Consider the following 12,437-nt stretch of genomic DNA (forward strand, 5'->3'; position numbering starts at 1 on the left):
CCCCCCTCCCAAATGGGTCAATATCCATTTATCAGAACATTCTGTCTCTGGTTTTGGGGGATTGGCTTTCTTAGCATGATATTCTCCAGCTCTATCCATTTACCTGCAAATGCCTTAATTTTATTTTCTTTTAATGCTGAGTAATATTCCACTGTGTATAAGTATCACAGTTTCTTTATCCATTTATCTGTTGAAGGGCATCTAAATTGGTTCCACAATTTAGCTATTATGAATTGAGCTGCTATGAACATTGATGTGGCTGCATCACTACAGTATGCTGATTTTAAGTCCTTTGGGTATAGACTGAGGAGTAAGATAGCTGGATCAAATGGTGGTTCCATTCCAGGTTTTCTAAGGAATCTCCATACTGCTTTCCATAGTGGTTGTGCCAATTTGCAATGCCACTAGCAATGTATGAGGGTACCCTTTTCTCCACATCCTCGTCAACACTTATTGTTGCTTGTATTCTTGATAATTGTCTAAAATGGTGATTTAAAAATAACCTGACTTATGGATAAGAGTAGGTTTGGAACAAACCAGGAAAACTACAACTTTCTAACTAGAGCTCCAAGGAAGTTAATAGTTGGTAACACAGTGGGGAGTACTTGGAAAGCCTAGGCCGGGAGACCAGTGGGCTGGTGGATGTTACAGGGACAATTATAAAGTACAGAAGCAGTACTGAGTGGAGATGCTGGCATGGAGGCAGTGAGCCACTGCAGGTGGAAGTGGAGCTCTGAGGTGGTGGGCTGCCAGTAAGGTGAACACAAGAATAAGCACAAACTGCTGTAAGCCAAGAGCCATAGAAAGCTGAGAGAGTGCCCCAGCAGGGAGTGATCTCTAGTGCAGGTATATATTTTATTTTATTTTTTCCTGGCTGAGCAGCAGCTGAGCTAAAAGCTTTTTCCTTTTCCACCTAAGCTTATAATTGTACTCTTGCTATTCTGGCTCCCCTTGTCTAGGAAAATAATCAGTATCAATACCATTTTGATACTGTTCCCTATTACTAGATGCATATAAGGTACTTGGTATTACAAAAACATGTATTTAATAGATAAATTATTCTTAATGAATTCTGATTAAGTATTTGTATATTTTAAAATAATATTATTTTATACATAAAATAGTTTTTCAATATAGTAAGTGCAATTAATATTTATAACAAAAGAATAGATGAAAATATAAACACTTAAAAATGGTAGATTATGTGATTCATGCATATTGCTAATTTTCTAAATAGAGACATTTAAAAATGATTTCTGTCAAAAGTGTTCATATTTTGTCTTTTTTACCAAAATGATATTCTAAAAGTATGTCTTGAAAACTTGCTTCCTGATGTGTCTATATACATGAGATACAATGCAAGTGTTTTTTATTCCTTGGCACTAGCAGCACAGATGGAATCTGTGCTTCTGATCTGATTTCTCTTGCCCATTTCATGGTAGATATTCCTGAGTATGCCACTGTCCTCAATGATTCTGTCAGATTCTTCTAACCTAATTTTCAGCAGATGACTTGCTTTCTGTTTCATATAATAGTAAGGTTTTGTGAACATCCTTGACTTCTTAATCAGCCATCTTCCAATGTCCATATCTTCTGTTTCAGGATCCTTTACTTTTTACCTGTCTCTAGTGTGTCAACTGTACCAATTCTAGCTTCTTTCTTTAATCCCTTTAAGTCTTTCCAGGTACAGATCATGGTCTCTAATTATTATTTCTTATGCTTATTTAGGAGAGGTTTAGGAAAAAAATGTTAGGATGTAAGACTGCAGGACTTGTATGGTATTCTTTTGTAAGAATATGATTCTGTGTGTGGGCAGGTCACACTGTACTATAGTAATCAGTGTTTAAGTTCACTACAGTATTGGGTGGGGTGAAGTACAGAGAAATCTTTTGCAACAGAAATGCAGATGTTGAAAATAAACTGTGGTACGTATTAAAAAATACTGTATGACTAAGTGTAACTGATTCTTAGTTTTAAATCATTAGGATAAATGAATATTAAAGAAATAAAGTATCAGGCATTCTCAAACAATTTTCAGCATGGTAACAGAGCCAAAAGGGTATCTTTAAAAGAAAATTAAATGCCCAAGTTCTTAATTTTTTTTAATATGGACACAGTACCTTTATTTTATTTATTTATTTTTTTATGTAGTGCTGAGAATCTATCCCAGTGCTTCACACATGCTGGACAAGTCTCTACCACTGAGCTGTAATCATAGCCCCAAAAGTCCAAGTTTTTAATACTAAGTTTTTCCACCATGTACTGACCTGTTGGGAAACACAGTGTATTGCTTAGGAAAATGGGTTATGGAGCAAAACTGTTTGTGTTCAAACACTCCCTATTAAAGTACGAGTTATGTGGTTTGTAGTACTAAGGTACTAGGAAAGTGGTTTGACATATCTGTGCCTCAACTTTGTCATGTATAAAATATGACTATTATTTACTCATAGGGTTGTAGTGAAGATTACATGAATTAATGGATGTTGAGTGCTTGAGAGAATAAGTACCTGGCAAATAGTAAGTGCTTAATAAATAACAACTATAGTTAAAGATGTCAGGTTGGGACAAATGATTTTCAGTTGCTTCCCAATGAACCCTGTAATTTATTAAGAAATAGTTACTATTTCAAGAAATTAAGCTTGGAGAGAATCAGTGTATTCATATAGTCAATGAGATACAAAGAGAGAAGTGAGCTCTCTCTGTGGTGGCAGTCAGCATGCTGCCTGGGTAAGGAGTGAAACTTTGAGTTGATGTTTTTTGGCAGCCCTTTACATCACTTGAGGGATTATGGTTTAAATTAATAGGAAATTGAGGGCAGGCAAGAAATACTGGCATTTTTCTTTTCCTTTTGACTATTTCTTTCACTCCAAATGCTGCTTATCTCAGGTTTTTCCTCTTCCATTCTTTTCTTGCTTTTCTTTTCCTTCTCTCCTGAGATTTTTTCTTCCTCCTCCTTTTTTTCCTCACGTGGTTAAATGCAGGTTTTATTTGTTGTTGAAATGTCATTATAATACAGTTTTATTTTTCCCCTTAATTTTTATTTGTTTTAATTAGTTATGCATGACAGAATGTATTCTGACACATCATACATAAATGGAGTATAACTTCTCATTCTTCTGGTTGTACATGATGTAGAATCACACGGGTCATGTAATCATATATGCACAGAGGGTGATAATGTCTGATTCATTATACTATCCTTCCTACCCGCATACCCGCTCCTCTCCTTTTACTAACTTCTGTCTAATCCAAAGTACCTCTATTTTTCCCTAGTGCACCCCACCTCTCCCCTTGTGAATTAGCATCTGCATATCAGAGAAAATATTCGGCCTTTATTTGGGGGGGTGGGATTGGCTTATTTTGCTTGGTATGATATTCTCCAACTCTATCCATTTACCTGAAAATGCCATAATTCCATTCTTCTTTAAGACTGAGTAATATTCCATTGTGTATATATGCCACATTTTCTTTTTCCATTCAGCATCACTAGTAATTAGAGAAATGCAAATAAAAACTACTCTAAGATTTCATGTAACTCCAGGAATAGTGGCAATTATCAAGAGTACAAGCAATAATAATTGTTGACAAGGATATGGGGAAAAGTATACACTCGTACATTGCTGGTAGAACTGCAAATTGGTGCAACCATTATGGGAAGCAATATGGAGATTCCTTAGAAAACTTGGAGTGGAACCATCATTTGCCCCAGTTATCCCACTTCTTGGTTTATACCCAAAGTACTTAAAAGAAGCTAGATCATGCAGGGCCTTAGGTGTCACATGACCAGTTTAGTTGTCTTATGAATAGAAATACTACAGTGACACAGCTGTATCAATGTTTATAGCAGCTCCCCCTTTCTTTTAAAGGTTAAACTGAATTTGACTGTTATTAGACTTTGTCATTTATTTTTGCATTTTATGAGTCATTGCTCATTGATGTTCCAAAAAGAGCTTTTTTACCTTTGCCGTATTCCTTTTATGTTGAGTTTTTTTATCTAGCTCAAACTTTCACTGATAAATCAGATCCTCTAAAGCTTTCTAAATTTTATGGCTGCATAATATTTTGATAGTAATATTTAAGAGTCATACTTCTAACACTGAACAGATTTGAAGGTAGTCCTACATATTTTTTAAAAAGATGTAGATTCACATATACTTATTTATTTATTTTGTACTTCAGTAAATTTTATGTGTGTATATATGCGTGTTTGTAGCTAGCATTATATTAGGCCTTGAGAACAAATGGATCAGACACAATCTCTGCTCTCAAGAAAGTGTTCTCTAGTAGGTATAATAAGCAAATCAATAACTGTCCTTTCGACCTTTAATGATTGATAGGTATAGCGGAACACATGGGAATGAGGATGCAGCACTGGCTAAGATAGGGATAGAGGCTGAGAGCAGAAGCTAGATCATGCAGGGCCTTAGGTGTCACATGACCAGTTTAGTTATCTTATGAATAGAAAGCATTGAAGATCCTAAGCCAAGGAGTCTTATTAGACTTGTATCTCAGCAGTGTTATTCAGGTGCTAGCAAGGCATATGCACTTGGCTGGGATAATGATTCAGTTTAGGTCTGAGTATTTGGATTTTAAGGTGGATGTTAGGTGTTCAGTGTGTACTATGTGGGGCTCAAGCTCAAAGGAAAGTTGCCAGCTAGAGATATCAATTTGGGAGTTATCTCTGTGTGAGCACAAGTAGAAGCAATTCTGTGAGGTGGGAGGTGTGGGGTCAAGAATATTTTATTTATTTATTTTTTATTTTATTAGTTATTGATGGATATTTATTTATTTGCTTATATGCGGTGCTGAGGATTGAACCCGATGACTTACACATGCCATACAAATGCTCTACCACTGAGCCACAACCCCAGCCCCTCAAGAGTATTTTAGAAAAAACAAATTAGTTTTGAAAAGTTGAAAGAATGAGTTTTCCTCCAGGTATGAAGAGAAGAAGATGATAGTACTTGTAGATAAATTTGTGTTAGAGGATAAGAACTTAAACATTTCATAATCCCGAGAAGCAGAATTCTTCTTCTCTTTCACCTTCCTTCTTCCTCTTCCTCTCTGTTTTTTCCTTTTCCTCTTTTTCTCTTCCCTTGTAGATTCTATTATTTACTGTTTGTAAATATTATTTCTACTAAATATTGCTTTAAATGAACAATTTCAAGAGGCAGTATGCTTACAATATTTAAAAATATATATAAGTTGTAGTTGGACACAATACCTTTATTTTTTTAAATTTATTTTTATGTGGTGCTGAGGATTGAACTCAGCACCTCGCACTTGCTAGGCAAGTGCTCTGCCACTGAGCCACAACCCCAGCCCTGCTTACTCTATTGTGATATATAAACCTACTTTTGACTCTGTTTTAAGCCTTATAAAAATATTCTATAAATGTTAGAACTGACTTTAGAGCTTTTCAATAATAGAATAATGTGTGGTTTATAGTGGCAAAGAATTATTATTAAATCTAAAAGTGATGTAACCAAGCTTTTATGATTTCATTTACCAGAGAATGAAAGGTCACCTTTGGAAATACATTATTTGTGGAGAGCACAGTAGAATGTTGAAAGCTCATTATGGCATTTTTCTTTGGCTGAGTATATTTTGATCCCACTTTTCCTAGCATTGGTGTTAAATTGGCTATATTAGGTAGTTATTTAAGCTTTGTTCCTTCATCTTTCAAGTATAAGAGATAGCCTTCAAAATTTAATTATTTGAAAACAACAGTAAAGGCAAAATTCAGTAAATTTCCCAAAGGCTATTTTCTAAGAGAAGTGGAAACCCATGTTTTAGGTGGTGAGTGATGGTTTATCATCGAAAATATTAAAGCTTAGTGTATCTTATCATTATACTTAATTATTCTTTTTAAAAGTTAACATATGTTTTGCTAATTATAAAGTCATTGTGTAATCATTCTAGACAGTATGGAAAATGCAGAAATTTTTTTTATGAAAAGACATGGAAATTACAAATAATTTCTGAAATGTTATTAACCCCAAAATACTCAAAGGAAGCATTTTTTTTTGCCTCTTTTTTTCTGTGCACAGTTAAAATGCATTTATTTTGGGGCAGGGGTTGTAGCTCAGTGGTAGAGCATTTGCCTAGCATTTGTGAGAAACTGAGTTCCATTCTCAGCACCATATAAAAATAAATAAATAAAAGAAAAAAATTTTAAATGCATTTATTTCTACCAGATGAACTCATACTGTATCTGCAATATTTTTGTTCTGTATATTCTTCCTAGAATTGAGGGAGGAGGAAGTATAATTTGATTTCAGCCATTTAGATGGACTTCGAAGTGTAAAGTTCAATTTCAGAATTTTTACTTTTAAAATAAAATACTCTATACTCAGCCATACTGCTGCAGATAAATACTTTAAAGACCAACTCTATTCAATAATTCAGAGCTAAATATTAATTTTTAATTATTGGAAAACTTGAGGTTGTTTTTTTTTTATATTTCCATATATCAGATACCCATCGGTATTTGTTTTCCTGTTTATAATAAGCCTACGGTGAACCAAGGTATGGGTAATTAGTGACAGTGTTTAATCTAGACAGATGGAGAATTCTCTGCCATGGTCCTCGTGCCTGAAGTCTTGTGGGTATTGCTCACTATCTTTCTCTTTCCTATGTGAGTTGCCTATCATCATGCATTTGTTATCAATACTTAAATTTACGAGAGGGACAAATCAGGAACCTGTTTGATGAGCAGTCTTAACTGTTTTTGGCAAGTTTCAATAATTTATGTTACCATGGGAAACTTATTTATACAGATAAAACAGTAAAAAGTGTGATCAGTTAAGAATCTTTTTAGATTTATAAAAAGTCATAGTAGTAAAATAAGCAATCTTAAAGAATGATAGAATGTAGAGTCTCACACTAGCTTGGTAATAGAGCCCCCATGTTTTATACTTTAGAGTTTTTTTTTTCCTCCTGTACTTCCTGTATTACAAAAGAAGATGGAAATCTTAGTGTGTTTTCATTTTTTAGTCCATTCTAGGAAAATAAACTGTATCAAGTGGAATTTTTCTCAGTTAATGGATTTAATCAATTGAAATTCTATGCAGACACTTGTGGAATCTTAGTTGTAATCAAGCCTGCTAGGATTTTAGATAACTTCTCTAAAACAATTCTACTAGTTGGGTTTATCTTCTTCAGAAACCTTGCAAATGATAATTAGAACAGTTGACATGCCTACAACTGATTTGATTGTATCTGGAAAATATATTTCTGACTTGCAGTGCTTTTTAACACACAAAATGAGTGGGTAATTAAATAAATCACTATTTATGTTGTGCCCACCATGTGCCAGTTTTAATTGAGAAATGGAAACAAATAGTAAGTAACACTTTAATATAAAAAGTGCTTTAATAGAAGTCTGGGATAGGTAAGAATTATGTACATGTTTTATTTATCCTATTAGATTATAAACTCTTAGAAGACAAGAGCCCAAATATAGCTTCATATCTTCTATAGTGAGCTGCAGAAAATAAGTGCTTGTATATATGAACTAGTGTAAAAATCTCAACAGAGAAAATATTCTTCCACCATTATGTCCAACAGACTTTATCTTTGAGGCATTTATACAAATTACTCTCATTTTAACTATTTTTGTTTCTTGCTTCTGTAAATAAGTATTATTCTCAAAATGTTGACATTGATTGAGAAATGGAATTTCATTGTCTATTGTTTCATCAGTCCTCTGAAGGTATATCCTTATACTACTAAATTACAATTTTCTCTTACTCTTTAGTTATAGATTTATCTGTTTTGCTAAATAGAGTCATATTTTTCTTGGTCCCAAAGAGGAATATTATAATTAAATAAAAGTATCAGGGATATTTTTGGCTAAGCAGTTTTCAGTTTTTTTGTTGATAATTTTCAAGAATAAGTGATGCTACCTATAAATAATAATATGTCATTATATTATTATAGGAAGGGCTAAGATGAAAGATTAAAATTTTTTTGGCTGTTGTTTATATTTATGGTTATAAGTAACAGTTAACCTGACTTAACAAAAAAAAGCCCTGAGTTTTATTTGAGTACAACCAAATGAACTTTGTAAATTAATAAAGTTTGTTTCTTCTGAGTGATATATTCTACTCTCCAGTTCACTGTTACAAGTTGTTTTCATGCTGTGATATTATGGCTTCATGATACTAAAACTGTTTTTTAAACAGTGCCACTTGTTTTTAGCCGTCTCATAACCAGATGGTTTTTCAAAATCTTCACATTAAATACACTAGGTTTTTTTTTCTCTAAATGTGTTGTTTTTGCTTTGCCTTTTAAATATCATAACAGTTTTTCATTGGGTGTAGAAGTAACTTGTACTAACTAGACTGTGTGGAAAGTGGCATTAGCTTACATGTTATAAAGTGTAATTTCTTTTCATCTTAAATAGATTATTGAAGTTGGACTTTGTGAAGTTTTTGAATTGATCAAGGAGACACGATTTTCTCACCCATCCCTGTGTCTGAGGAGTCTCCAAGCCCTGCTGAATGTGCTTCAGGGACAGCAGCCAGAGGGCCTGCAGTCAGAGCCACCTGAAGTCCTGGGTAAGAGCCAATTCAACTATTTTTTTTTCCTACTTTTATATAAAATATTTAATTTTTAAAACAGAGTGTTCATTCCACATAAATATCTTCAATTTTAGGTTAGCTGTTTATGGTCAGCAGAATTATCAGGTGTGACTATTAATAACTTAGATACTCTCACTTATAGGAAAATGACTCACCATATTAAAATTTCAGAACTTGAATACTGTGGCTATTTTGCTAAATTTCAAAATATTTCTTTACTTTCTGTAATGTGGTTTTATTATAAGTTGTTAGTACTCCAGTATTCAAATAAAAGCAAAATGATTTTTCTTTCATTCATTTTTTTCTTCCCAACAACAAAATATCGCCCCAAAATAAAATGATCATCTGACATCAACTCATTTTATAATAGTAAAATGGTAAATTATCCTCTCTAAAATATGCTTACTATTACCAAACTATGTTTCCCACATCCTGTTTTGAAATGTAGATTCACAAATCAGAGAGCACAGGGTTAACTGGTTTTAGAACTGGAACAATTTTCATTCTGTAACAGTTGTTCCAATTTAAGACTCCAATCAAAAGATTAAACAGGGCTGGGGCTATAGCTCAGTGATGGAGTGCTTACCTTGAAAGTGTGGGGCACTGAGTTTGATCCTTAGCACCACTTAAAAATAAATAAAGATATTGTGTCCATCTACAACTAAAAATATATATTCTAAAAGATTAAACAATTAAAACAAAATGGTGAATTGGCACAACTTTGATTTGAAACATTTATGATGAATTAGTTCTCTTAGGAAGTACATGCAGTGTGCTCCTGTAACATGGCCTCTATCTGATTGTGTACTGAAATAGCCCGGATATAAATTTTCAGGTTTTGCTATGTTTCACTGAAATTACGGTTTAAGAGTTATATAGTTCATGCACAAATATTTACTAATTATAGTAATGATGGGGTAAAAGCAAAACAAAAATTCCTGGAATCTAGAAGTACTTTACAAATCTTAAAATCACCATTAACTTAAATTAGTTTTATTAAACCTTTGGCCAAAATGGCTAACATTTCACCTTCTGTAACTTTACTTGTTAATAAAAAAGTAAAGAAAAAGAAAATAAAACAGTTTCTAAAAAAAATGGGCATTTCTTTTGTATTCATTATAAATAAAAATATATTTGTGTTGTGGAGAAAGCTTGTGACTTATTACTAGTTTTCATTGAGTGAAAATATTGGTTTTTTCCTTAAAGTGAGTTTAAATTTTATGGATGCTTGCCAGAGACCTAGGCTCAACATATAATCCTATAAGCAAGATAGGAACTTTGACTGTCTTCACATAAGAGTGTTAAGGAATAGAAATATGGACGGAAGCATAATTTTTAATGGGCTTATTTTTTTAATACTAACTATGGGCCCCAGTCTAGAATTTCTAGATCCTTCAGGTAGTATAGGAAAGTTGTCACAATTACTAAAGCTGCAATTCTCAATTATTAGCATGCGTCTGAGTCATCAGGGCCCTACCTGTGGAGTTTCTCACTCAGTAGAATTGGAACGGGCCCCAAGAATTTGTATTTGGAATAAGTTTATGATGTTGGTCTGGGGACTACACTATTAGTTTGGAGTAGAATTTGGTTCTTTTTTTCTCTACATGGCTATTTAGATTTTTATTAGGCACACATGTTGGGAACCTAATTGCATGAACCTAATTACATGTCATATTTTTCTCTTGTTTTTTGTTTACTGGGATATTTTAGTTTTTGTGTTGATTTTGTTGTTTTATGTTGGTGGGGGAGGGGAATGCTGACCATGAAAACAAACTGAGGATTTTAAAAAATACCACCACTCCATCTTCCCACACATGCAGTTATTAAATGTTCTTATCCTTTGATAGGTTGGTGATTGTTACAGTAGCATCAGTGATCATAATAATATTGTGCTATTTGATGTAACAGCATTTTGCTGAAGATTTGATTTATTTTAAGAATAATGTGCTATTCTAGTCTGGTCTGTTCTTTTTCTCTTGAACCCAGAAGTACCCTATCACTGAGCTACATTCCTCCCTAGCACTTAATCTTGCTAAGTTGCTAAGGCTGGCTCTTCAAACTTGTGATCCTCCTCACTTAGCTTCCTGCATGACTGGTACTACAGGCTTGCCTACTGAGCCTGGCCTTGCACTGATTTTTCTTAACTCTGTCAGTCATTAAATAATTGAAGTATTTAAAGTAACCACTAAACCCATGAAATCATCTTTCATACTTTGAACACCCTGCTAATCATTTCTTTCCTCTTGGGTCTTCTACCATTCTGTTGTCTCCCATACACTGTTTTTTGTATTCTTTACCTAAATACTTTCTTTTCTTTATTCTTTTTAAAGTAGATCGTGTTCTTAATATTAGTTTTTGAAATTATGACACATACTAATCATCTTCTGTCTATTAAGACTTTCACCCTATTTATTTTTTCATTTTTATTTCCTTGTTAGCAGTTTCAAATGGTGCTATACTATCTTTGGTCTTCTCTCTTTTCCGTGCTTGCTTCTGATCTCACCACTTCATATTAATTTTATTTAACCAGCTCCAAGATATAAGTAGTAATTTGTTTTTTTTTTACTACTACTATTAAAAACTTGCCTCTGCTTTTTTTCTTTGATCTCATACCACAATCACATTAATTACCTAGACCCCCACCCCTTATTTGGTTATTTTCATTGTTCATGAAAATATGTGTACATTTATAATACTCTTTTTGATTTTATTATTTTTTTAAATACACGACAACAGTGGAATGCATTACAATCCTTATTACACATATAGAGCACAATTTTTCGTATCTCTATATATAAAGTATGTTCACGTCAATTTATGCCATTATACATGTTCTTTTTTTTTTCATTACAATTCTTAATACACATATATACCACAATTTTTCATATCTCTATTTGTATATAAGGTAATAACGTTAGAGTATCTTGAATATCTTGAGAATTCAGTGTATACTAAGATTCTTTGCAAACAAATTTTTATTTTTAAAACATAATAAAAAACATTCCCTTATATCTATCTTTTTGTTCAAGGTCAGGATATGTGTTCTGAAGTATTCACTTAAATGTGTAATAGTACTTTCAATCTGACTAAGAGTGTTTGATACCACTGCTGTTACTATGGAGTTTAGCATTAGAGATTTTGACACATGTATAATTAGAAATGTGGCTAAATAGAATAGAGGAACGTAGAGGGAGTTCTGAGATTCATTTTTCCAGACGGTATGACATTTGAGATTTGGAGAATGAATAGGAAGGGACAAACCAGGTTATAAATATACCAGACAGAAAGGACAGTATATAGTCAAGCTGAGACAGAAAGAATGACTGAAGAAAGACCAATATGACTAGAATTTGGAAAGTAAAAGGAGGGAGGGTCTTTTTATCTTTTTATTTTGAGATAGAGTCTCCCTAAGTTGCTTAGGGCCTCACCAGGTTTCTGAGGCTGTCTTTCAACTTAGAATCTTCCAATCCTGAGTCACTGGGATTACAGGCATCCACACCACACCCAGCTAAAATAGGAAAGGTCCTGTGGTGGAGGAGGCAAGGACATGTGGAGCTTTACAGGCCATGTTAAGAAGATTGATTATGGTGCTAGGAGGAATGGAGAGTTATTGTCCATCTCATTACATTTTTAAAAATCTATTTATTTTATAGCACTTATTGCCTAAATTATTGATGATTTTCTTCTATTTGAATCTTAACTTTTTTGAGGGTAGAGATGTTCTTTGTCTTATTTGCTAGTGTACTATTCTGACCTAGAGTAGTTCTTAGTCAGCAGAAAGAGTTCATTAAATTTTTGCTGAATAATTAAAAGATAGAATAGCTGAGGATAATGGTAGGAGAAAGGATGGGC

At 33.3% G+C, this 12,437-nt stretch overlaps 1 protein-coding gene across 1 annotated transcript in view; it reads left to right on the plus strand.

Annotated features, from left to right (window-relative positions):
• Positions 1-12,437, plus strand: part of Mycbp2 (MYC binding protein 2) — a 233,163-nt gene that overhangs the window by 15,163 nt on the left and 205,563 nt on the right. The window contains 1 exon segment of the mRNA XM_048801244.1: positions 8,408-8,561. Coding sequence (XP_048657201.1) covers positions 8,408-8,561 — 154 coding nt within the window.

Source organism: Marmota marmota, unplaced genomic scaffold (genome assembly GCF_001458135.2).
Source record: "Marmota marmota marmota unplaced genomic scaffold, marMar, whole genome shotgun sequence".
Classification (NCBI taxonomy): Eukaryota; Metazoa; Chordata; class Mammalia; order Rodentia; family Sciuridae; genus Marmota; species Marmota marmota.